Here is a 27,612-nt window from a genome sequence, read left to right as displayed (position 1 = left end):
CAGAGCTGTGGAGGAGAAAGACTGCAGTAGTCATCCCATAACTATTAATAAAAAGAGACACAAGTGTGACAAAAGGAAGAAAACTATCCAAGTTTGATCTGGAAAAGATCAGTCATGAATAGTAGGTTAAATGCTAATGAAAGACAGGCAAGACTTGTCAATGAGTAGTTGTAATATCTTGGGAGAAAAATATTTCCATTTTTCAAGACAGAGTTAAATAGTTATTGTCAAGCACTGGGTTTTTTCTTGGTATGTAGATATCTTTACAAGTGCAATTCTATCTGAAATCAGCAAAAAGTACTTTAGAAGTTCTGGGTTAGAGCATCACCCCGGATATGAAAGCTCAAAAACAGTCCTACTGGATGGAATGACAGAATGTGCCAAGTCCTGAATGAAATCAAGAGTAAAAGCCCTTGATCCACTGAGTGCTGGCCTCATAACATTAAATTATTTACAAAATTTTCCTCTTATTGATTTTTTTAAATTTAAAGATTTTGACATACATTAAGAGAAGAGGAAGGGAAACACTTAAGGAAGTTGGACTTAATCAGCTTTGTCAAATGTACCAATTACCACCTCTTTTGTATACAGACAAAGTGTGTTAAATAGGAGGAGCAACCTTTATATTAGATACAAACCCCAAATTGTCTAGGTTCAGATAAAAATGAGGGAGAAAACCGATTCTGTAGATATCAGAAAGGTCACAGCTAAGATAGACTCAATCACTGTAACAATCACATTGATCAACTCCATTTTAGCTATACCCCCTAGTAATGAGTTAATTTTTTTATACCTGAAGTTAAAACAATTCTGAAAGCAAGGATTGAGGGATCCTCTTGCATTCAAGTTCTTCTCCATCTGTGTTCGGTCAGTGTTTCCCACATTAAGGGAAAATGTGCTACCCCAAGAAAAACAGCATTTCCAAAAAGACTGAGGAAAATAAAAATGAATGAAAAATAAAGTTCACCTTTGTAGAAATCTGTTGGCTTAGATTTCAGGTCCTGGAAACCATTTCTGAGACATCACATGGATCTTCCAGACTAGCAAACTTGTTTCTGTAATATCTGTCTGGTCCCTGCAGCTGTGACACATATCAAGGTATGATACTGCTTCAAACTAAGGGTTTGCTAAGGGTTTGGGGTTTTTAAAAATTTCTTCTAGGTCTCCTTCATGAGGAAACCTCATAAAGTTTAACAAGGATGAAATTCTCAGAATTCGCAAAAAAGCCTACAGATCTGCCCTACAGTCTGTTTCAACAGCACAAGACTATGAAGAAATAGAACCAGTACATATTTAATCAGTGGGAGCTGTGAAATGAATCATAGAAACACAGAAAAATTAATATTGGAAGGTACTTCTAGAGGTCACCTAATCCAACATGCAACTCTTTGTTTAAAGAAAGATTAGTGAGATCAGACTGCTCAGGGCCTCATCCAAGACACTGAAAGAATCTAGAATTTGACTTCAGTTGCCAGTTTAGCTAGGTAATGTCATTGTCTGGACTGAGTACTAGCTACTGAAAAAGAACAACTCAGAGATAATGAAAAATACTCTGGATTCTTCCATCCACTTTTAGACTAAGCTCTATAAAATATACCTGGTATTTTATGTTGCTCCTTATCTCCTAAGGGGAAAACCAAACAGAACAAAGATGAACTGAAGTGCTGTTTTAGTGTAAGAAGTGACTAAAATACAGCATCATATGTCTTCATATTTCATACAGTACAAATGAAACAATATTTTTTTTAGTTCCAAGTGAACCACCAGTGATCATATTGAGAAAAACAGAATTTTGCTAGCCAGCCCTCAAGCTGTCAGTACAGAAGTACATTTCTATAAGCATATTTTTATCCACAGATCCAGAAAATTTGATTTAAAAATTATTTATAACAGTGCTTCCTGAATTATTTTTATTAGTCAGTTTTCAAAACGGAATCTTGATTTTGTCTCAGATAATGGAAAAATCCAGACTAAACAAATTTTATCAACACTGTCACAAACTAAGCACACCTGGAATATTCTGTCTTGGTCACCCCATTACAAGAAAGTGATTGACATATGGGAGCAAGTCTAGCAGAGAGTCACTACAAAGGTAGTGGAACACATGATGGATGAAGAGAGGCTGAGAGACATGATTCAGCCTGAGCAAAAGAAGGGTAAGTGTAGATGTTATTGCTATCTCCAAATACCTAACCAAGACTGTAGAGAAGAATCCAGACTCTTCTTGGAGGTGCACAGTGGAAGAGGCACTGAAAACAGGTTTGAAAATGGAAAATTCCTATTTGACACACAGATTTTTGAATTTTTGTTGTTTTTTTTTTACCGTGAAAATAGTTAAATATTGGAACAGCTGCACAGAGAGGTTGCAGAATTTCCATTCTCGAGGATATTTAAAACTGAGATGGATATGGCCGTGAGCAACCAGCTCTAGTTGGAGATTGGCTAAGATGGCTTCTGGAGGCCCTTTTCCACATGCATGATTCTATGATTGACTTCTCTGATCCAAAATACTATTTAGCTAATCACAAAAATTCACATTTGTTTTAGTTGCTTCCTCTGTGTGCACTATGTTTTTGAGACTTTTAGCTCAATTTGTTTTCATCCTATAGTTCCATGGCCTTGGAAACCACAATCTGACTTTCTTATAATGGCTTCTCTTTTGCAAATAGGCATAAATCTCACATCAAAGGAAACAATGTAAAGCTTCTCCTTTCTAGCTGGATAACTCAGTCCTCAACTGTCACCAAATTTATGGGTTTGCTTTCAAGAAGCCTTACACAGAGCCTTTCCTCTTTAGTCTGATTCTACTCATAATTTACAGACAGAGGACAACTGTACAACTTCAGCAAGGAGACACAGGCCCAGAAAGGAACTAACTATAGCAGACTACACAAGTTCGAAGTGCACAGTTTAAAATATCTGCAAAGAAACAAAACTTGTCATTGGAAAAAAACCAATCCTGGAATGTGTCACTCATTATGCCTTTCCAAAATGGAGACTGCTTCTATAAAATACCAAAGTTACGGTTCAAAGTTTTAGCAAGGACAAAGACACTTGCTTATGAGTGCCCAAAAACTGAAGTCAAGACTGGGTACACCATATATACAGCTGAAAAATATCTCCCTTTTCAAACACAAGAGGTGGTTCTAAAGCTCAAATTTTGGCTTCAGAGTTCAAGACCTGCTACAAAGCCTGAGAAATTTGAAATCTGCCTTTTAACCCCTCTCTTTTCTATGTTTTTTAGGCTATTTGGATCCAGGATTTAGATGTAGGCCTGCCTTTTGAACAAAATAAAGAGATATTTCAGCATTTTTTCCCCATGGCTCTTGTTCTGGCATATTTAAATAAGATACCAACAAGACTGTAAATGGCAACTGGAACTAAAAAGCAGTCTTGCTTGACTTTTTCCAATTTAAATAGAGTCTGGTGTTTAAACAATCACTTAGTAATTAAGGTTTGTATACTACTGATAGCATATCTAAAGGCAGGTGTGTTCAGACGGCAAAGGAGAATATTTATGCAGGTTCACAGCCAATGAATATCGTAGTGGAGAATTTGAGAGCATAAAGCTTAGCACACTACAGTAAGGAGATTCTAGGATTCTCTTATACTTTTTTTTAATTTAATGCACTCACTGGATGTCTACAGTTTCACATAGCTGAGGTTTCACTTCCCATTAGACATCTTCCTGAGGGGCAGCAGAAGGGCAGCACCAATCTCTACTCTCTGATGACCAGTGACAGGATCCAAGGGAATGGGATGGAGCTGTGTCAGGGGAGGTTCAGGCTGGACATCAGGAAAAAGTTCTTGACCCAGAAGGTGGTCGAACACTGGAACAGGCTCCCCAGGGAAGTGGTCACAGCCCCAAGCCTGCCAGAGCTCAAGGAGCATTTGGACAACACACTCAGGCACATAGTGGGATTCTTGGGGTGTCCTGGGCAGGGCCAGAAGTTGGACTTGATGATACTTGTGGGTTCCTTACAACTCAGGAAACTCTGTGATTCTGTGATCTGGCAGGATGTTCTATATATTCCAACACAAATTGGATTCTAGGGCCCTCAGTCCCAGTGAAACAGCTGGGTGGAATGGCCATAAAAAGTATGCAAATACAGAAGTAGAGAAATACGAGATTGTCAGCAAGCAGTGCTCTGCAATTTTTAAATGTATACATATATATATATATAAGCATATATATATACACATATAGAGTATAGTTAGTTTTAAATCTTTGGAATAAATTCAATTTTTCTTCTCTCTCTCTTTCTTTCTGACTTACTTTCACTCTCTCTCATGCTCTTAACATGAATATTACATCATTGTCCCTAAAAGATGGTTAGATTTTGGTCCATATTTCATGCCATATGGGCCAGACATCGTATTTCCCCCCTGTCCCCAAAGTGTTCAGTTGACAGTCACAGTGTTTTGTGAAAACTGTGAGGAAAACCAGCATCTTTTGAATAAATTCAATCTCTCACTGGAACCAAAGGTTGCAAAATGCTGAGAATTCAAGTGCCAAGGATCCCGGTGGCAGCTCTTAAAAACATCTATTGAGTTTCTTGTTTGCTCATTTTTCCCCTTAGAGTACAATTTTACCTCCCAAAACATAAATTAAGGGAAATATTTAACAGTCAATGAGTCAAAACAGTCAAAGAAGGGCAGTTGGCTAATACATTATAAAAGAGCAGCAACCATTTGTGGACCACGCGCTATTTTGTTTCATTTCTAGACACATCTTGTAGGGATGGTCCAAGAATATACAAAATATACAACCTAATGACCACCTGCCTGCTTGCATAGGCCATTTTTATGGTCCTAAATGCAGTCTTTGGAGTCAGGGCCAGTGCCAAATAGGTTCAAATACAAGTTATAGCAATACATTTTTTAGGGTTTTTTTTCCTTTTGTAATGAAGACTTTAATCCACTTTGAGCCAAAGAAATCAAATTATCAATATGACGGAAGGGTGAGCATGAGACCTCCACTTCTCCTTGATGGTTCACACCGTAGGCCAAAAATGGACCTCTAGGTTAGTAATACTTTAGACCAATCCAATTTCCAATTTGCAAATGCCTCACTGCTGTATGTAAAATCCCTTCCTTCCCCGCCCACATGGTTACATTTTTTCATATAGGAGTGGGCTACAGCATCAACTTGATAAACAGAAAAGCAGGACTTTGATAATTTCTTTAACAGGCTAATGCTGAATGAAGCCATTGTACTTGGAAGAGGTTCTTGATTTCCTACTCGGAGACTGGAGTAGGATTTTTGGCTTGGGGGTTTTTTTTGTGTGTAAGATGCTCAACAAATAGGTTTAAATTAAAACGTCTGCAGATGCTCTTTACAGAAACAAAAGGCAAATGTTTTAAATTGGTTAATAGAAGAACTGCAAGAAAAAACAACATAATTCACCACTAAATCACCATGGGTTGTGGCTAATATGCTCACATGATGTCGAAGGAATCCTGTAGTCATGCCTGTGTGGCCAGTCCCAGACAGATATCCAGGTGAAGACAAGGAGTTCTGAAGATCACTTGTTTGTGGAGAAAAGAGAAAAAAGGTTTAAGCTTCCAAACAAGCTTTTAAAGTTTTTTGTTCAAAAATTAAAAAAGAAGTCCTAGCTATGGCAATAAAGTGAGGCTTACAGAGATATTAGGTGCTGTATCTCAGGGGTTTATCCCTTGGCTGCTTAGCCATTGTGGCAGCAGCTTCCAGAGTCCCTAGTGCATATGTTGTGCAATAGCCAAAAAACCCAAAACAAGACAAAACAAAAAAACCAAAAAAACCCACCAACAACCAAACAAAAATATAATCCTCCGTGAAGTCTACATAAACTCAGGCCAAAAAGAGGATGTTTGTGTCACAAGTGTCACTCCACAGTCTACTGCCATTAAGGCCACTGGTATTGACTTAAAAGGATCTCAATAGCTCAGTTCTAGGAAGAAGAACCAAAACCAAGACAGGTCAAAGTGTCTGTGAGAAGTCTGATGCACTGAACATTAGGAATTCTCAGAGAAAGAACAAAAAAACTGAGAGGTTAATTTTGGCTACCAAACTGGGATTTGGTTTTCTAGGTCATTGTTTTCCCCCCATCTATTTAGAAAGAAAGTTAGTGCTACAAATATGCAACTTCAAGACGACATATTCTTCTACTGAGTTGCGCTGAGAAGCAAGTTAGATAAGCCCCTCCTACTGCCGTCCTGCAGGGAAGCCTCCTCTGTTTTCTTTGATTTCCATTGGCAAAAACAGGAAACAAATCCAAGAGGGATGAAGTACTGTAAGTAATTGTTCTTTTTCACTGACTTCACCTCTATACCATTTCCTCGCCTGCATCTTCTCCCATCCAGCTGGGGCAAGGCATAAAAGAACCGATGTAGGTATTGAAGTATAACTGGGTGCATGACACTGTGAGCGTGTGGTCCCTGTACAGAGGATTACATGGGATCAAGTTCTCTTCTCGTGTTAAGGTAGCACGTTGTAACTTCAGTTCCACTTTCATCTCACAACACTTAGCCCGGATGACATCCATGCCAAGATGACTGAAATTTAGATGTGTCTCTTCATGTGGAGGGCAAGGTGATCCGACCTGGAAAAACACCTGCAACATAAAGCAAGTAGGAAATAAAATAAATACAGGATTTTGGAAAACAGGGTTTCTGGTCCTTCCTTGTTATCTATAGGAGAAGATCTCAGTTTAAAGACATTCCTTGGATTATCCATGGATCACCACCAAAGCCTGTGTGATTGATGTGACCACGGACTGATGTGACCTCTGTGACCATGGATAGGCAACTATCCTGACTCTTCAGCAGCTAAAGAAGCGACTTTTATCCTTTCCCTATTTCTCTCCCTCTCGCTTCTTTCACTGAGTCAAACATCAGGGAAGACTGCTCATCTGTGCACCTGTACTATAAAACCAAATATTTAGTATGTGTGTGTTTGCATATTAAAAAAAAAAAAAAAATTCATTTTATTCAAGTACTCAGCAACACCATTTTTAAAAATACCAGCTTTCTCAAGTGCCCACTCCTTGCAAAAAGCACCAGAGAATGCTGCTAGTTTTGAAAGCTGAATTCTCATTTCTAACTCCAAACTGGAAGGAAAACTGCCTCAGAGTTTGGAGGCTGACAATCCATCAGGCTTCATATCTTTTCCTTCCTTTCAGCCAGGAATCTGGGTGGTAATATGTGGATTCTGATGAGTATTATCTCTCTGAAGGATGTTGACAGAAGATATTATGCCTATTTTGTAAGAGTGACAATTGAAAGACAGAGAAGGCAAGGAAGCTGTAAATCACAGGTAAAACCAGGGATAAAAAAAAAGAAAGCCAGGACTTGGGCTTTCAGCTTCTGTTCTTTATCCACGACTTTTCCATCTCATAATAAAATAGAATGTTTTGTGAACATGTAGCTGGATCCTGATGAGATAGACTGCCTACCCATTAGATATGGGATTGAAAGTACCAATACATTACACCCACTATCACAGTGTCATTTAAGATACATATGGCTCTGCAAACCACAGGAGAAACAGGCAGTGGTTCTGGCTGCCTACCCCAGAGCCCTAAAATGGAGACCTAAAATGCCACAGTGGCAAGACTTAGACACACTCAGAAATCAAACTTCTACTAGAAACTTCAGTTGAGCATTTAAAATCAGGAGGTTTTCAAGTTGCGTTCAAATTCTGGCTTACCTTCTTTCCACCTTAAGCCACAAGATACTGGCCTATTTATTTTAAAAACCTTTATGACAAATATCACACCAACCCCCACATACCTGTGGCTTTTGAGTAAACTTGGGTAAGCTCCAAAAACACTAGAAAAAACTACTTGCAGAACTGATTTGCCTGGTATGTCTTTTCAGTGCTCCACAGAAGTAGAGTATAAAACAAGCCACCAGTAATGGTCTGAAGAATATCCAAATGGCTTATTGTGAGGATCAACATAGTTCACATATGGGCACCGAGTGTATTTTTAAAAAAGATGTAGTTGAGAGTTTTGTAATTTTCAGAAAGAAGAAGCCAAAGAACAAACTGAAGAACCCCCCAGAAAAGACAATACTGATAGATAAAAGAAGAACAGTCAATCTAAATACCCAAAGGAGAAACACCCTAAGCAGAGAAAGGCTGAGAAAGAGAAGAACAATAAAAATTAAGCTATTTTAAATAGTTAGGGAACCTTTTCTGTCCTGCTGAAGCATTCCACTGCACATGTAATCGATCTGCATCTACACAGAGATGAGTGACCAAGAGGTACATTTTTAAGACAAAGAAACCTTAAAACAAGACAACTTCCACAAGAAAAGTTATTTACTCAACTTCTGTGAATGAGCAATGAGCATAGTTCTGCTCAAGCCATCTCTACTTGCAGGGCTTTCAAGGAAGTTAATACCTTCAGAATGGCAAAAATTAAAGACTTCAAAATAGGATGGAGGAGGCATTCCTCCCAGGTCCTACATGAGGCACAGCAAGACACACATGAATCTGACAATGGACACTGTGCTTTTGACACAGCAGGCTCTGCAGAGCTAGAATTTTCTAGCCCCAGAGTGACAGAATACACCCCTGGACCAACGTCTCTCTCATCAGTCTTAAACTGAGAAAGCAGCATGCTCTGGCTACAAGGGCTGCCAAAACAAAACAACAGCTTGAGTGGCTGCCAAAAAGACATGCACCAGCTGGCACTTCAGTCTAGGACTACTCATAAGACCCCCACCCAAGCACAGCTTTTCCTCTCCAATTGTCTCTTTCATAGAGCTAACCCAGGAAAGTGTATGCTGAGTCACACCATAGCCAGATCTGTTAAAATGATAGATTCAGTACATTGTTTCACATCAGTAACTACCGTATTAGCATCTATAATATTTTTATAGGTAATAAAATGGTACCATATTTGCTAGTTTATAGCTAATAAAATAGTACAATACTAATTCTTGACATTCTCCTGCTGGCTAATTTGGTTAGTTCTATCTCTTGGTAAGGGTGGTGGATGTGGATATTTATTTTCAACTGTAAAACAGTCTGTACAAAATTTTTGCAGCTAAATCACACTGTCAAAAAGCCTATTGATTACTGGACACACTTTTTTTTTTCTTTCTGGGACTAGAGATAGCATTGGAAGAGGCTTCACAGGATAAGCTATGAAAGGAAACTACTCTCTTGAGAAATCAAGGAACAGGGGCTTGCTGGTCTCTAGTCCTGCCCATGACACGAGACTTTGCTCTGCCCCTCTGGCTCTACACCTCTTTCAATTCCAGAGCAGCTCTGCACATCACACGTGGGCCCATCACAGCCTTCTCCATCATCCTTCCACAAGTCTAGCTCTCCCTAGAAAGAATAGTTTATGCTAGAGTAAAACACTCTAATTATAAAAGTCATACAGGGATGTGTGATACACAAATTCCCTGCTCCCAAACATGATTCCTTCCTTTCTCTTCCTGTATCTCCTTAGCAACACAATACTGCTTGGCACTGAAACCTCTGAAGAAGAAAAAGGGAAGGTAAGTACAATGAGAGAGAATGTATTGCTCAGCCACCTTTACTACCAGCTGTGGATTTTCCACTGTGGGATGTGTTCATTCCAGCTAAGTGCACTCTTAGCTTGCTATCAACAAGAAAACCATGTGCACATGTGCACATATGCAGAGAGGAATATACATCTCAACAGTGTGGCACTAAGCTGCTGTCTCCAAAACATCTATTTTTGGAGAATCAGCAAGTGCCACTACCCTGTCAAACTCTTCCCCTTGAAGTGCTGAGGGCTTGCACTGTGAGGAACAACCCCAGCCTGCACGTCTAAAGACCAAAATTCCTGGGGAATGCTAATAACCAGCATAACTGGCATCTGGAAGGCACTAAGGACTTCTCTGGGGTGCTTTCCACAGCACTTTAGCTGATTCTCCTTCCTCTCTTGCTGCCACAAAGCCACACACCATTTGCAGTACACCTGATGTTACTCCAAGCAGTGGTAGTTTGCCAGCAATGAATAACAACATGATCTGTGGGCTGCATGGTGTTGGGATAGGGCTGGGACAGCAGAAGAGAATCTCATCTTCTTATCTCTTTTGTTACAAAATTGACTTCTACACAGAGAACATTAATACTCCTTTGACATTGGTCAGAAGGTGAGAGACACAAACACATCTAAAAACAGTCTTGGAAGAGAACTGCAGCCAGACAGTGAACAACATCCCCCTCTGCTATCTGAATCACCCCTTCCATGCTGTTTGCCAGGATACAGCCTTCAGCTCCGAACAACACACATAGGATTTGTGCTACATCAGTGCTGTTAAAACAGCGCCAATCAGCTCCTTAAAACCTAACAAGCCAGCATGTCTGAGAGTGGCCACAGCTTCTGTCAATAATGGTGAGTGCAATAAAGGTAGCAGTTCAAATACAGAAAATTTGTTCTCCATCTGGAACCCTGGCTTAGGAATGCCCATCTTTAGAAGTCTGCCTAAATGGCTAAAGGCAGTTTTAGGCTCATGTTTCAGTGCTTGCTTGAGGTGACCTCTGCAATAGCTGGTAGCAAAGGGGCCTGAGAATGAGAAAAGAATGAAAAACAGTAGGATGGCAAAGTGGAGCAAAAGAACAGGCACAGTCACTCCAAAACCTTGCAACAAATAACTGGGGGAGTAAGGACAAATCTGCCTCCTATCACCATCACCGCACACAAACAGTATGGGCATAGAGTTTAACAGTGCACAATCCTCGGCACTCTAAATTTTGTTAACCATGTTTTTCATCTACAGATTCAGAAGAAGAGCAGAAAATGCATTAAATGATTACAGGAATATATCTCTTGACTGCAGTGACCGAGTTTGCTGCCAAAGAGAAAAGCTAGGTAGAAAGGGATAATATGTAGAAGGAGAATAACGAACGCTTAACAAAGAGACCAAGGAGTTGAAAATACTGGCTGTATTTCTTTAGATCTCTGCTAAAAATATTGTTTGTCCTGACACAGAAACCCTGGGGCTGTGTGTATATGTGTGTGTGTGCGTGTGTTTGTGGGGCCACTCAGAGGAAAGAAAAGAGAAAGGCCTCTATATTTAAAACAGAGAACATAATTGTTCTCATTCACAGAAGTGCTTAAACAAAAGCAGAACTGCAGAGGTCTCTACTTGGCTTATCCTGTCCGTCATTCTGAGCAAACAAAAGATGATCCAGGGATAAAACAAAAGATAATCCAAGAGGAAGCCCTCCGAGGGGGAAGGGGGACGGGAAGAGGGGAGGCAAGGGCAGAAGAGCACTTAAGGAGATGAAGCTCTTGGAAAGGCAGGATGTGAAAATGATCAAATTTCCTTCCCATAAAAGGATGGGGTCCCTTGTTTATGTCCCACACATCCTCTCTCCACGCATATTCTCTGTTGGTCTGGTGTACCCAGAGGCTTCCTAGAGGCTTTATTGTATTACAAAACGTTTCCTTATCACAGTTGAGAACCTTAGTGCTGCATTAAAAAGATGGGTAATTTTCTTAAGCCTCTTTTAAAAATATATATAAATAGGATTAGCTGGATAACATGTTCAGATGCAAGCACATTATTTGATTACTCAATAGTGGATCCAGGTTTCACCCAGGGCACTGCCAATCTTCAACCGGGGGGGTGAGTGGGGGAGAAGTGCTCATTGTTCGATCCTGTCAGTGCTGTCAAGTGTCATTACAGGGGTAATTGCTTTTTCTCCACCCTGATTTCTTATCAATTGGGATTGGGGATGTGGAGAAGGGTATTCTTTTGGTTTTGTTTCTAAATGGAAAGAACACAGCTTTCAAAAACACTCAGCACCGAGCGAGGATGACCAGATTTTTCAGAGAAGCTCAGTATTTATTGAAGCAGCTAAAGCAGCAAGGACTGTACAATGGAATGGTGGTGAGCGGCCGTAAGGGCGGCTCTCCCAGGGAGCTGCTGGGTGCTCAGCTCACACCTCACTTCTGCGTGCCCAGAGCACTGCTTCGTACCAGGCTCCTCAGGATCCTCGGCCCTGCGCACCTGTCAGCCTTTCAAATCTGGCCCCTCATGGAATGAAGGTGCAGAGTATTACCCACTTCAAACAGATGTCAAGAGTGAGATTTAAAACTGCAGGAAAAGATTCACTAATTAGCAGGAATGTGCAGAGATCACTGATCTTACACAAAACAATCCCATGAATTGGAACAGTAAAATGTGTCTAAATCACTCTTAGGCTTTTGAAAATGGTGCTCTTTGTTGTCTTTTCTTTAGGAGCCTTGGACTCAGTGCTAAGAGAAGACCACGATCATTACAGAAATTAAATGCTGTTTCCCCAGAGGTTTCCTATAGATTTGGATCACTTGTGGCACAACAGCCACACAACTGTGATTCCTCCTGCCATACACCAATGTTTTTGTGAGGCCCACCTTGCCAAAATGTGGGTAGCCAGCCGTGGTGCTTGGGATAGTCCCTGAAGCAGAGCAAATAGAGGGAGTTCTGCCTTTGGGAGCACAGCAGGTTTATACAGGATCAAGAGACAGAAAACTGGGGAGATGCTTTGTGAAGTCCATCACTGAAATGGTCTAAGGTCCTCTGGATGTCTCCTCGGCTTTAAGAGTATTAACAAGAGCTGCCCTATGAACTGAATCCTGTGCCCACAACAGACACCAGCAGGGTTCAGTCAGCCCTACACCTGATCCCACATTTTGTTCTGTGCTGTGGGATGGAAACAGCTTAGACTGCTTAGGAAGAATTGCCCATCTGCCAGCCTGCCTGGCCGCTGAGGCAGAGAGGACAGGGGCTGAGCAGAGGGTCCCTCCATGGTACAGAGATCCAGGCAGTGGGGTAGAAGGGGCCTCTGTGCTGGCAGCCTGGTCTCTTGTCTCTGGGTATTTAATCTGCTCCATGCCAGCCACAAAAGTCCACACTTGAATGCCACGTTAGGAGCTGCATTACCTGTCACAATGGTTGCATTTAAAGGGCTTTGCACCCGTGTGCTTTCTGTAATGCCTCGTGAGCTCGTCACTCCGTGCAAAACGCCACTCGCACCCTTCCCACGAGCACTTGTAAGGCTTCTCACCTGCAGAGGGGAGGAGAGAACAGTCAGCATGGCAGCAACATTACTGAACACTCAACTTGAAAGCCCCGTGTCTTCCCACTCTGCTTCTAACCCATTTGGTTAGGTTAGCCCATCACACAATTCATGGTCAGTGTGGGATGAAAATAATTTAGGGCTTGTGATGTATTGTACTGAGGATAGTTCCAGTCCAGATTTTACCACAGCTAAAATTCTTGCACAACCTTATATCTTGTTTCTAACAAAACCAACCAACTGGCCTTTGAAGAAGCCCTAAGAATGTTTTCAAATACCTAAGCAGCTGTGTGGTGAAGCTTGATCTTCAAACAGCTTTTCAGCTCACTCTATCCTTGCCAGACGTATTACTGTGGTACCTGAGTGACTGTATTAACACCTGAACATGGTACAGGTGTGCACCACCCCTGACTGACCACCACTACTGCATCATACACTTTACCCTGACTCTATTTACCCTTTGTGTGGCCAGCCTCACATCTATTCCCTTCAAACATTCATGTCTGCTGTTCCCAAGGACTGTATCTTTTTCACTTGCTTCTCACAACAAAATTTACTCCTAGGACCAAGAAATTACGTGGCAGGTCATCCAGTGTGAGCGGATACATTTTTACTTCTTTGAATCGGCTGGTCCTTCAGTCCTACTACACCTTCATCAGCTGTTATTCTGCCCCAAAATATTAACAATACCACTGAAGGCAGTGAAATGATGTAGTGGTAAGACAGGAGAGATTCTAGTCTGCTGGTAGGAGTTTGACTCAATAATTCTTGTGGGTCCCTTCCAACTCAGGATATTCTATGACAGATTTTCATATCTAACTATCTTCTAGTGCACATCAGTCCCTGTAGATCAAAGTCTGACATGGTGAAACATCTGTGGAGTCATTAATATCTTCTGATGAAGAAACCCAAGTCATGACTCCCTATTCCTTACTCAATGCATTGGTGTGCCTTCAAATTTAACATCTCCCCCCAACAACAAATGCTCCAGTGCATCTCCTCCTATATCAACTCCATGTCACTCTTCCCCATACAGTCAGTTGAGATAAAATTCAGACAAGAAATCACTTTGACTACCAAGCTTCTAGCAGATTATTATTTATTTATTTTTTCTTAAAATTGCTAAGAAGGTAATCTTAAAAAACACACCACAGGCCACACCAAGGCTGCAATATGTAAGACTCCTCTAGGCCAGTTACATGAAACAATCACTTGACCACAGCAGACAATGCAGAGACACAGACTGCAATATTTAGTGTGTCTATTCAGCAAGCAGAAGAGTGAAATCTGATTATAGGAGACCTATGTATATCATGATGATGAACCGGAGAGGCAAAAAAGCAAGAAAAGTGAAAAGGGAAAGAAAATTGCAGAAAAATACATTTAAAAATGCTTTTCTTTGGTTTGTGAGTTTCTGCAGACTTCTTGTTGCACAGGCAGCTCTGCTGCCCCAGACAGAACAGCAGAATGGGCTGAGACCTTAACTGAAGTTGAGCCATTTTACTGGCCTCTGAGAAGTTTCTTTGGCTTAGTAGTTCAATTAAAGTATTCATTGGAATGAAGCTGAGAAGAGGGGGCAGCAGCTGGCAAGACTACACCAAAATATCCATTTATCCCACAGTCCCTGAATGAAGAAAGGCCAGCCTGGATGACCCTGGTGCAAGTCACAGTCCCCCATGGGAAAATGCCCAACAGGACAATGGACTGAGCCAATAACACTACTCCGCTTAGATGCTTGGTCATCTCTGCAGACTCACCTCTTGTTCCTTTATTCTTCAAACAGGATTTCTTCAGGAAAATAAGAAGTTAGAATCTTCTTAGTGAGCAAGGCACTGGTCTTGTTTCTGGGCTGGTTACTCAACTGTACCTCAAACACTGTCACCAGTGCTGGCTCCATGCACTGGAGCTGCAGTTGCAGCAGTCTCCCCCCAGCTCTTTACACCCTATCTGGCAAACAGCATCTGCTCTCCTCAGAAAAACGGGATTTCTCATGCCTGGTCCTGTGCCTGTGATGGAGCACCAGTTTTGTCTGAACAGTTCATGCATTATTTTAAAAAGTTGTCAGTAAACAAGCCTCAATGATAAAACAGTTCCTTGGTTCTCTGACGCTCTCTAGTGCCTACCTTAGAGTGGAGACAGCCAGGCAGAGAAATTGCCTTGCAGCACACGTTCTGCAAAGCAAACGCAGAAGACAACTACTCAGCTAATCTGAAGGGTACAGTCATCTACAGAGCAGAAGGGTGAAGGAAAAGCATTCTGGGCTTTCCATGAAACTATATAGGCTACTAGAATTGAAGTGGAGTTTGGCTTGTTAAAACTTGCCAAGAGCTTTGAATATATACAGTGCTGTATATAGGTTACAAAAGACAGAAAAGCCAAGCACGTTTACTGGTAAACCCACAGAATGACACATATCTTGGTAACTTGCTGCAGGGGCTCCTCTCCTAAGGTTCTGGCTCTGGCCTTGCACAGCCCTGAGCTGAGTTTTGTTTTTCCTTTGTAACCCAAGCCCTGTTCAGCAAAATGTCAGACAGTACCTCTCAGTGCTTCAGACTGCACGCTGCCATCTGTGCTCCCAGTGCACAAGGTAAATGCAAAGGAGCAGGGTGACCTTTAAAGCCATGTCAGACAGCTCCTTGACCCAGAGACCTCAAAGAGGTTAGATTTCCTGCCCTCCTGCAGCTACTCAAAAACACAGGAGGGAAGGAGGAGAGAGATCTGCCTCTCCTTGTATGTGAAGACTAAGAACAAACTGCTCCTTTAATGGCTGCTTTCACCTGACATGAAGTTGAAATGGAAGTGTATCTTGCCAAGGTGCACATATGTAGAAAGCATGGGAATGAAAAAGAAGGGAGGATCCTCCTACCTCCCTGCTGGCAATAGCGGGGAGAAAAAACGGGAAGGATCCTTTCCATGCGTTAGGCTGCTCTTCTCTTATTCAGAGGATTAGTGAGACTAAAAAGATACATGATGAAATCTTCCTCTGCTGAAAGCAATGGCAAAACTCCTACTCACTCCTACAGGGCCAGGATCTCCCTCTTTTTAAGAAATTAATTATGAGCTGCAAAATCCAATTAAAAATAGGAACATCACGGAGTTGTGCCACACTGACTCTTTTTCTAATTTCTCAAATTAAAAACTACACTTAAAACTTGTGCCTGCAAACTACACCCTGGAAGGAGGCTCTACTCCTTAAGTCACCTTTATTCAACACAAGGGTCTGGGCAGTCCTTAAACAAATCCATAAATCCACATTTATATAAACACACTCAATGGAGGAGCCAGTCCTCATCCAAAAAGAAGCCAATACCTAGGAACAAGTTAAATTCTCAGTTCTTTCAGTTCAGAACTTACTCCAGGCCATGGGGCTGGTTCAGATTCCACACATCCATAAATGCACCTGGAAGCAGTGCAGACACTTTCAAGCAGTGAATGATGCAATTTTCCTAGATGAGCACTTGTGTTGAAAAAAATGTATAATTTGCTTATGGAAAATCTGTAAGCAACATGGAATACTGGCTTTCAGCTGTTTCTACCTTTTCCCCTGGGAATCAGAGACACTACCCAGTGATTTCAGGTTTACTGACCTGTAGTTTCTGTGGGCAGCACGTGCATCAGGGAGCAGTTCAGCACAGTGAAGGAGAGCTGCAGTGAGACAGTGGGTGCACAAGACCCAACAACCACACTGTGCATTGGAAGGGTATTATTTCTGGCTGGTCACAACCTTGTACTGTGGCCTGAGCTGGGCCGCAGGTGATGCACGCCAGCTGTGCACTCACACAGCAGCTCCTGGGACAGGAGAAAAACCCCATGTCTACACTCTGGCCAGGCTGACCCAAAGCACGGTGAATGGGAGCAACCAAAGCCTCATCAAAAATGGGTCACTTCATCAGCAGGAAACACATCAAACATCTGAGTTGCCTGATGAGAACCCTGGAGAAGCAGCCTGCACACACCTGCTTGTGCACAGAGCTATGTGCTGAAACCTACTGGTCTAGAAGGGCTGTATCACCAAAACAGTCCTACAGAAATGCTGTTAGCCCTTCAGATGTGCCTTAGGGTTTCAGGCCATCGTTACTGCATGCTTCTGTGAAGCAGCCTCTCTTCACTATGGCTCTGTCCTGTGGTCCATACCTCATTTTAACCTTTTCATGTTCCCGGAGCACATTTTATACTGGGATGCTTGGGGAGTAGGCTCTCTGTTCCACTTCTGTTTATGGCACCTGACCCAACTGAGCTCTTCCTCTAAAAATATCCCCAAAGCACTTTTCAGTACAGTCTGGCCCTCCATCCTCTATATTCATCCAGCCTGGTCCAATCTGGTAACTGGAGGACAAAGACCTTTGAAAATTTATGGAAAACATGCAATAGTGAAGCTAAAATTATAAGTCATACCAAAAAATCCACCAGTAGCCCTGAAATTGGGTCACTAATCCTTTTGTCACTAAGATGAATACAAGACTAAATATTAGGCATCTAGTTACAAAAATAAACAAATGATTAGTACAGCTTTCTCTTGAAAGCCAAAAATTTATCATTTGAAATATGAAAAAACCGAGCACACAATCCCATTTACACTTCTGTGGCAAACACATGCTAGGCTTATGATGAGCTGAGCTGGTTCTGTAACGGTCTTTGAAACTTCTTCTATTTTCCAGCCTTGGGCATTCTTGGTGAGTTTTGTCTCATGCAGTTTTAGATATTGAAAGCCATCATCTGACACTACCATCTATGGCATTCTTTTTCAACTTAATGGGGAGGCAAAGGCATGGGTGAACTGTGACACATCATACCCAGGCAGACTGGACTTGGAGGTCAATTTCTCTGCTTTGATGGTGCAAGGGGCCAGGCAAGCAGCTCAGCTGCATGCACCTGCATCTTTGCTCTCCAGGCACAAACCAGAGAACATGAGGTTTTTGCTCCAACACATATTTAAATTGTAAACTCTTGTACAAACCTTCACAACAAGTATTTCCTCACAAAACACACCCGTGGGGATGTTGTCTCTTCTCAAGATCCCAAGACCCCCTGCCCTTTACCACCTATCTCCCATAGGTATCCTTTAGGTCCCAGACATATTTCTCTGTCCAAAAGTAAGGCAGTGTTTTCTATGTCATCTCAGAGAGGCTGTTTCAGCAGAGTGATTAGTAGAAACAGTTACAGGACACAGAGGTACCTACTCAAGATCAGCGGAGGACACAATCACAAAACCACAGCACACAATGGGCACATTATGCTTCTTATAGTTGGATTATTTACTGTCAATACCAAGGGTTAAAAAGTCACGAGTGCACTCTTCTACAGAAATAATGAGATTTTAAAGAAGAAAACAATAATATTCAGATGCAATTTGCCTTCTGCTCTGTAGATATCCTAGGGCAATGGTTTTAAACCTCTCTTTGCAGTCCTGCAGGCTAGGAACATTTATTTTGAAATACAGAGGAAGAAATTTTCTCTCTATTTCCCAAATTTCAACACCAGTGATTTTAAGAAGAAATCCCTCCAGATTTTGGGATGTGCATAATAAGGATCACAGAGCTCCAGTATGATGGGGTGAAACCCTGTCTCCATCCAAGTCATTGGAAAAATGTTCATTAGGCTCAAGTTTCATCCTGTATCTCTATGGAATTGAAAGCAAAGATATTATGACCATCCATCCATCCATCCATCCATCCATCCATCCATCCATATCTATTTCCTTACCCCAGCACTCTCCTGCAGGGCACTTAAAAAACAATCAAGTAGTTTAAGCTCCCAGTCCTGCAGTGAGGCTTCAGAGGAGAATCACAGTCAAAATCCTTGCTGATACTTCTCTGTGCTAAAATGTGGTAGTGTCGTGGGACTCCTTTAGTCCCTTGACATGCCTTTGTGATTTAGCCAAAAATGTTTAAAGAAACTGAGGGGAAACCCCCAAATTCTGTCTTTATGCATATTTTGAAGGTCATTCAAAGCAGACATTCGCTGCACTATGTTTGAAGAGCTGCTTAATATTACACAGCTACACAAAGCTAGCACGTGAAAGTGTGCTTAAGAAAACAACAGAAAAAACTTAGCACGTGTTCTAATCCACTGAGATTTTTTTATATATAGTTTCAAAATCCAAGAAAAAGTTGACTGAAACACAAATATTTCCTTCCTTTTTATAATCTGTAATTTAAAAACCATTTAAAATGAAACTAGATCTAAAAGTCTCAATGTCTAAAAATATGTATTGAAAGATAGTTTCAGCAATACTTGTTTCAAGACTGATGTTCCCAGAAAACTAGACAAACTGTGAAATTACAACTGAAAAAAGAATTCAATGCAAGATTTCTTGCTTGTATTTTTCCTATAAGGAAGCTCTGGGGGTCTGAGATGTATGAAGAAATGTTTGAAGAATCAAGTAGTGCTTTTTAAGAGTGTTTCAATAAATCTCCTTGCTAGCCTAAGAGTGTTTTAATGATTTTTCTTGCTACCCTTCCTGAGAAATCCTTTTGGGTTCTACTGTTCCTGGGCTGGTGAGTGGGACCATGCCATTGCAGTAGCAGCAGTGTCACTGCAGGAGGAACCCAGGCATCCTTCAGAGGCCAGTGCCTGTGGGGATGCTGCTGCTGCAGACATGAGTCGCTCAGAAGTGCCAGTAGCTGGTGTAGTTTTTTTGGGGGGAGAAGCAGCCCCCCAGAGCACCTTGCAGAAAAATGCCAGGCAGGCATTCCTAGCTGCTCTGCAGTTTATGATGAAAGTCTGCCTCAGCACAATGAGATGCCTAATGTGGAACTTCACATTACCAATATTTTATATTTATGTAGCACTCTTCATCTCCAAGGGTCCCTAAGAGCTTTACAAGCTACATACATGGCATACCAATGAAGCCAAGCCATCATTCTTTTAATTAGCCTAACATCAGCACACAGCACATGGCGCAACAGAAAATGTTACTGGTCACTCCTCTCTTCCTATGTAAAATGCTATATGAGATTTAATTCTCCTTAACACCAGTGCCTGTCTTCCCTCATTACACATACACACTTTGTCAAATGTGAGACACAGAAGAGGAGCTACTCCAGACCCGCTCCCCACTTTCACACCAGATTCAGCACGTTACCATGACATGGCTCAGGCAGCGGCTCTGCTGTTGAGGTTACAAAAAAGCTGGTGAGCAGCTGCAGTCCAGAGCACAACAACATCAGCCTCTTTTTAAGATTAATAAGTTCATTTCTTTAGCAAAAAGGAAGAGCAGGCTATTTAATACACACATCCTCTGGAGATCAATGCTAATATCCAAGCGTATGTGCGTGCAACCCATCAACCAGTAAAACTAATTACAAAAATCAATTTCAGATACTTTTCTGAGTCTTTCATTCCTCAATATACTCCTAATTGATTTTTGCTGGAGAATAGAAAGCCTAATTAATATTTTTATTATTTAAAAGGAATGCAAAGGAGGGGGCAATGGTCAGTGCTTAACTGGCCCACCAATGTTTTCTATGCAAAAAAAAAGTGAAGAAAAAAATTAAAATTGGCATTTTATTCAGCTTTGCCACCTGCTGGAAAAATGGAAAAGCCTTTGAAAGGGTGACAAAGCACAAGAGAAAAGCTGGCAGAAGACAGTATGGGGCAGAAGAGGAATGTGACAGGATTGTGAAATACACAATGTGAGAAGGTTGTACCTATTTTTAGAAGGGCAGGGATGATCAAGTGTAAAAGCAGTACATTTCCATGAATGATGTACAGCTCCTTTCATCCAAAAAGGTCAGCAGTGCCCTTATAGAGAGGTGACTCTGATCATATCTATATTAGATATGGGGGAAAAAGAGGTTAAGAAGCAGACCCAATGTCCAATCAGTCTTTCTACAAACTTCAAAGCTCCGGATTAGTTCCTAAGGGCCTTGCCAAGGCTTGTCTATCAAGCCAGCAGCAGTCTTCAGCATGTAGCCTTTCAGGACACAAAAGAAACCAATTTTTGCAGCATTATGTCTTATGCACACACAAGCACCTAACACACATCCACAAAGCTCACTTGCCTAGCTGAAAAGCAGAGAAAAGCAAAGCATGTAGCAACATTCAAAGAAATGGAAATGTTCCATTTTCTACTCAAGAGGCTGCATTTAACAAGCACACACTGCCATCCATACTGAGCCCTGAAGGAGGGGAGGAACACCTGGCTTTATCTCTTTGGGTCTGTGCAAGGCTCCCATTGAGAGGGATAAAGCCTTTGCAATGTGCTCCCGGTTCAAACCCCTCTCCACAGCTCCTCTTTGAAGGAACCTCCTGGCTGGTGTGGAGCAGGGCTGGGGGACAGATGCTGGTGCCAGCCTGAGCACACAAGCCCAGCTTCTGCCCCATTAATTGCTGGCACACCCTCCCCTGGGCCGGGCCTTAGGGACAGTAGCAGAGCAGTAGGGACAGGCAAGCACCCAGCAGCAACACCAGCAGCAAAACTACCCAAGTAAGGCTCCAGAACTAGGGAGTGTGGAGGGGAGAGGAAAAGGAAAAAGAGAGAAAAGAGGGGAAGGGGAAGGGGAAGGGGAAGGGGAAGGGGAAGGGGAAGGGGAAGGGGAAGGGGAAGGGGAAGGGGAAGGGGAAGGGGAAGGGGAAGGGGAAGGGGAAGGGGAAGGGGAAGGGGAAGGGGAAGGGGAAGGGGAAGGGGAAGGGGAAGGGGAAGGGGAAGGGGAAGGGGAAGGGGAAGGGGAAGGGGAAGGGGAAGGGGAAGGGGAAGGGGAAGGGGAAGGGGAAGGAAAGGAAAGGAAAGGAAAGGAAAGGAAAGGAAAGGAAAGGAAAGGAAAGGAAAGGAAAGGAAAGGAAAGGAAAGGAAAGGAAAGGAAAGGAAAGGAAAGGAAAGGAAAGGAAAGGAAAGGAAAGGAAAGGAAAGGAAAGGAAAGGAAAGGAAAGGAAAGGAAAGGAAAGGAAGAGTTGCTTGGCAACGGGCAGGCTGAAGCAGCTGTGCAGCAGGTCGGGCTGGTACCCAGGCGGCGGGGCCGGCCCATTAGCACCCCGCATCTCATGCATTTCGTGCCGGGGTCTCCTAGTAACAGCCTGTGCACGCCAGGCTGTTGCGCTTCCCCTCCTCTCCTCCTGTTTCTCCCGATCAGGCGAGGCATCGCTGTTTGCCCTAATTACACATTCTCTGCTGCTTCAAGCTGCCATTACTTCGGTCCCCAGAGGAGCAGCAAGAAATTTTTAAAAATGTCCTTTAATAAGGGCGTCTAGTTTCAGATTCTGTAGAGCTCTGCAAGCTCAAAGATGCAAAGCAACATAGCAGCAGCAGAAGGAACAAATGATAAAGGAAAATTCAGCAGCTCACTGGGTCAGATTTTTCCAGCACTCTGAAACATGTTCTCTTCCTTTTATTTTTTGTAAGGTATCTTAGAGGATAGACAATGAGATAGCCTTTAAGGGATATGGTGCATATTTACATAATCCAGAGCAGTGCAAGAAAGATGTGTCCCTTGGAAACCTGCAGTTTAGGTCAAGAGTTTCTGAGAAATTCCAGACTATATATAAAGGCAAATAGGCCAGGAAAAATATGAGATGCATATATCACGGACCGTGTTCAGAAATGACAAAAAAAATTAAGAGAACAGACTCCCCTTTTCCAGACGCTAACATTTTAAATGGTTTTGTTCCATATTTTTGCTAATAAATGTGAGGTTTGCTTATTCAAACTATTAGAGTGCTGGTGTTTTTCAGCATTTACCATCTTCTCCCTTTAGTCACTAGAAAATCAGAAAAAGAATTACCAAAAAAATAATGCAGACTGGCAGAGTCAGCATAGGAATAAAATACGAGGGGGAAAGAACATACATTCCTTCTGATTTCCCATTTTTGTCAACAACAAAAATGGAAAAAGATCCAGGATCTCAATCATTCAGATACTGAATCTGATTTGGGGATAGATGCAAAAGGGAAATAATGTGCTTGGGCTTAAAGAATACACTGGCAAGTTCTCTTGCCAGAAGAAGGCAAGAAGTCTGTCCTGGTGCCAAGGCAGAGCTACCTCCATGCTGGCAGGCACGTTTGAAGGAGATCTCACCCTTCCTGGTGCTTTCTCTGTCCTTGGGCACAGCTGGCAGGCTGCACCCAGCAGCACACGAGCGCCTTGATGCTCCACACTGAGCAGGGCTCAGTAAAAAGGCCTTGGCAATGCTGCTGGGCAACCCTTGGTGAACCAGGCAGACTAATCTCAAAAGCACAAGGCAACAAGTAAAGATAATTAATTTTACCAGCTAGGAAGCTTCCCCACCTGGATTCAGGAAAAAAGGAATCTTTTTCCAAAAAGGAAACAAAGGACTACCTGTTCTTAGCTCTAAGGGGGTTACATGCAACCAGCTGGAAACCACCCACATCATTCATGCTGCCAGGTAAGTGTAAGTAACCAAAGAAGAACACAAATGTATTACAACATTCCATTGCTGGGTAACACTGTGTCTTCAGGGAGAAAAAAAATAAAAAATAAAGAGATTTTCTGTACGAAACATGTTTACTGACACACATTCAAAGCCAAACAAAGCCCAAGAAAAAATCACCTTTGGGATTCTATAGATCTCACAAAGAAATAATGATAAAATATCACTCATATGGAAGTCAGTTTACAACGGAGCATAACTTAATCTATGCAAGTTAATTTTTACCCAGATATTCACAGATAGAAGTCTTCTATTATTTTCAACTACATGGGCCAAGTTTTTAGCTGAAATTATTACACTGCACAGAGTTCTTTTCTCCCTGCCTCTATCCAACACACATACTCCAATTTCTAAAATAACAAACAACCACCATACTGGAAAAAACCACAAATGTGGAAAATTTCACTCTGAAGAAGGAGAGGCTTTGCAAACTTTACAGGTGACCAACAAGATGTACAAATGGAAGTTTATATTAAGTAAACTATTAAGATCTCTCTGCGTGTCCAGATGTACAGAAGGAAGGAATAAATCCTTGCTAAGTCCCCAAATGTGCAGGACCATACAGTTGAGTATACCTTTCTTTCAGAACTCAGCTGGGCATCAGCTTTTATCTTCTAACTCATGTTTGCAATCATTAGCTTAGCTAGCATGCCTGCAAATGTTTTTCTCAGCATTCAGTTTTTGCAGCTGCAACTTTCAGTCCTGAGTTTTGAAAGCCAGACATCTTCAGGAACAAATCTACCTAACACAACATTTGTGTGCTTATCTGCAAATGGGCACTTCTGGGATTGCAAACCAGCCTCCAGTGTTTTAAAGACTTTGCTTCTTATTAAGCCTTCTTATAATGTCTAAAGCTGACCAGTGGAAAGATTTTGGCTCTGCAGTCATTGTCTTGAAAACAGGTGGCTTCACCCACTGTGCAAGAAGTTGATCCACACACAAAGTTGATGTATTTATTTACAGTTCTGTGCAGAAAGGGGTGCTGGGTGGCAAATCCACAAAGGTGAGTGTAGATACGTTGCCTATTGCTTTAGTGAGAATCTGAATCACTGCATGTGTTATGAAGGGAGTAAGTCCCTTTGAAATTTTATATGGTAGACTGTATTCAACTGACACTGCGGTGGTAAAAGGTTATTAAACACATGCGAAAGGCAATGGTATGTTGAGAGTGATCTGTTATTCCTTGTACAGGTCAGTTTTTCTAAGACCCTGCTCAAGAGGGGTTAAGATCTTTTGTCAAAATGCATGAATTTTTTGCTTTCCTCTTAACATGGGTTGTCACTTTGCCCTCAAGAGGATTTTGTGTGAAAACATATCATGGCTGCCCAGCTGGGGCACAGCACTGAATGCAGCTTGGATGGAGTCTGGGCACAGCTCACAGTGCAAATCCTGTGGGACACAGTGCCACTCCACTGCTGGGCTCAGCACCTGCCAGCAGGCATAGCAGTGGGACAGGCTTCAAAATCCATCTACCCAGGTCCTTCCCAGCTCCATTTTGGCCTTCATTGCCTGTTGGCAAGACAGAAAACATGTCATGACATCACAGAGCCCTGTGCGACAGCAGCCCATGATGTCACATTGCCAACACGTGCAGGAACAGAGAAATTGGGCAGCTGCTCAGCCCGGAACATCCCAGCCTGAACTCCGACCAGCATGGCAGGCCGAGGCAGCACACATGTTAAGATGTCATCCTTGCAAAAGACCAGAATGAGGCTCATCCTGTTGGTCTTCCTGACCATAGTGTTCCACAGGCTGTCTCTGTCCTTCATCACCGCCACGTATACAGCTGAAGAATGGACCAGCAGCCTCGACCCTTGCAATCCCAAAGACTGGGTGAGGTTCAGGATGGACATCATTCCCGAGGGTGCAAAGAAACCGCCTGTTCTCACCAAGAGCATGACTGCTGAAAGGACCAGCACCACCGGCCTTTGCAATTCCCAGGACCAGGTCAGGGAGAGGCTGGACATCGCTCCTGAGTGACTGAAGCAAACACCCACTATCCCAGAGAGTGCAGCCTCTAGCATGTCCCACCCTTTGTGCCAGTTTTGGAGCCACCTTGCCCCTTGACATGACCTGGTTGCTCCATACAGCCTGGCAACCTGTGGGGCTGCTCAGGATGGCTTGTATTGCCTTCTGTACCTGGAGAAATGTTGAAGAAACTTCAGGGTCAGGGAAGGTGATGGATGTCCTCATCTTCAGTAGGGACAGACTGCTGGGAAAAGAGCACCTTGAGGTGATTCAAATAATTCTACAGGGTGGAGGAAAAAAACAGCCTGCCACCCAGGACCATGAGGCTTTTCTACCACTTCCACATGAAAGAGCTCTTCTAAACCGAGGAACCAAAGACCATTGACAAAACAACCAAGATAAAAACAGATTACAAGGGAAAAACAATGCCAGCTCATCAAACTAGGGAAAGGGCAATTTTGGCAGAGGGAGATTATGACCCATCGACTCATGGCATACTGATTCAAGAACTCAAAAGACAAAGAAGACTGAGCAAAAGGAGGAAATAATTTAACCAAAAGACTGAATAATTGTTAATGAATTAATAATATGGACTATGACTTGTAGCCAAGGAATATTAATGCCTTTGTTCCTGTCAAATGTTCTGTGGGACTGGCTAGACTAATTGGCAGTGCAGAGATAAACCCATGTAGGCTGCTGAATTGTGGCAAGACATTGCCACAGGTAGAGAAGTTAGCTGTAAAAGTACACCTTGGAGATGCTCACATACCCAAGAACCAGGCTACTGAAGAACGCTACAACAACAAACAGGTGGATCGGGCTGCTAAGATGAAAGTGTCTCAGATGGATCTGGACTGGCAACATAAAGGTGAATTTTTTTTTGGCATGGTGGGTCCATGACAGCTCAGGTCATCAGGGAAGAGATGCAATGTGATGGGCTCATGATCTAGGGGTGGACTTAAGCACAGGCAGTGTCTTCCAGTTTATCCATAACTGTGAAACATGGGCTGCAATCAAGCAGGCCAAGCATAAAGCCTTTGTGATAAGGGGACAATGGCTGAAACATGAGAGGCCTGGCATATCAATTACATCACACTCCCACAAACCCCCCAAGCCAGGCACTACATGCTGATAATGGTGGACACAACAACTGGATGGCTGGAGATGTACCCCGTGCCTCACACCACTGCCCAGAACACCATCCTGGGCATTGAAAAGCAAGTCCTGTGGTGACATGGAACCTGAGTCAGACAATAGAACTTATTTCAAAAATAGCTTCACAGACACCTGGGCCAGACAGCATGGGACTGAATAGGTGTCTCATATTCCCTATCCCCATCAGGCTGGTCTCCCTACCTGCGGATGGTTTTTGCTATAAGGTGGGTTCTGCTTATGCCATTCTTCCCATGGTTTTATTTGGGATCTCCACCACCTATGCAAAAGCATGGACACCTCTGCTGTATTTAGGTCAGCTTCCATGAAGCCCTGTAGTTCATCTGCTCCTGCTTTCAAGTAGCTGCTGCTGGTATGTAGGTATGTGGGACTGTGTCCACATGGGGTGTGAAAGACAGGCCCTGGATTAGGAGAGGTCCCTCCAGGCTGCCGGCTACTACCTGCCCAGATATGACCCAGACTCAAACACCCACACTGTGCTTAGGAAAAGCCTCTAACCCAGCACCTGCCTTTCAGATGAGAGGTAGTACACCTGGCTTTTCCTGCCCAGAGCACTTTAGGTCTCCCAGTCATGCCCACCTCAGCCTAAAACAGCATTTCTGAGCACACATCTCCAATTCATCCCTGGCGTGACCTCAAATACTTTAGAAATGACAGTGTTTTTGGACAAATGGACATGAAAATCATAGCTTCTTGTTGTTAACTTGCCAATTCTATCCAGTGTGGGACAGCAACAACACAAAGGGAAACTGGCAGAAGACAAATGGGTGGGTTTTTGTTTGAGACTCTTTGTTATCTCTATCGTTTGCCCACTGGTTGGGTGATTCACAGGGGCTCAGGAGTGGATGGATGGGTATAAAGAAAACACTAAATTACAAACTCAAGAAGGCTCCTCTGTGTCTTACCAAGGCAGACTGCTTTAACACTTGGAGGCACCTGCACTTGCCCTCCTTCAGCTGCTGAACAGACAGAAAACATCAATTTCTAGGTCTACCTTGTGCCAGAAATCGTCTCACATGGCAAACAAACAAAGAAATAACACCTATTTACATTTTC

General features: G+C 42.6%; 1 protein-coding gene across 6 annotated transcripts in view; it reads right to left on the bottom strand.

Moving 5' to 3' along the window:
• Window positions 1–796: 796 nt before the first annotated feature.
• KLF7 (KLF transcription factor 7) overlaps window positions 797–27,612 on the bottom strand; it is a 63,915-nt gene continuing 37,099 nt past the window's right edge. For 3 of the 6 annotated variants that reach the window (XM_086897340.1, XM_086897339.1, XM_023930860.2), the window contains 2 exons: window positions 12,895–13,018; window positions 4,888–6,593 (listed from right to left, as the gene is read on the bottom strand). In XM_086897340.1, coding sequence (XP_086753466.1) covers window positions 6,542–6,593; window positions 12,895–13,018 — 176 coding nt within the window. In that variant the 3' untranslated portion in view covers window positions 4,888–6,541. Of the gene's footprint in view, window positions 4,077–4,887; window positions 6,594–12,894; window positions 13,019–27,612 lie in introns of those variants that run through there. The other 3 variants (XR_015289159.1, XR_015289158.1, XR_015289160.1) reach the window with 2 other exon arrangements.

The sequence above is a fragment of the Cyanistes caeruleus genome, chromosome 7, assembly GCF_971803275.1.
Source record: "Cyanistes caeruleus chromosome 7, bCyaCae1.hap1.1, whole genome shotgun sequence".
In the NCBI taxonomy this organism is placed as follows: Eukaryota; Metazoa; Chordata; class Aves; order Passeriformes; family Paridae; genus Cyanistes; species Cyanistes caeruleus.
The sequence above is the reverse complement of the archived record's forward strand: the minus strand, read 5'-3'. Positions and strand labels throughout refer to the sequence as shown.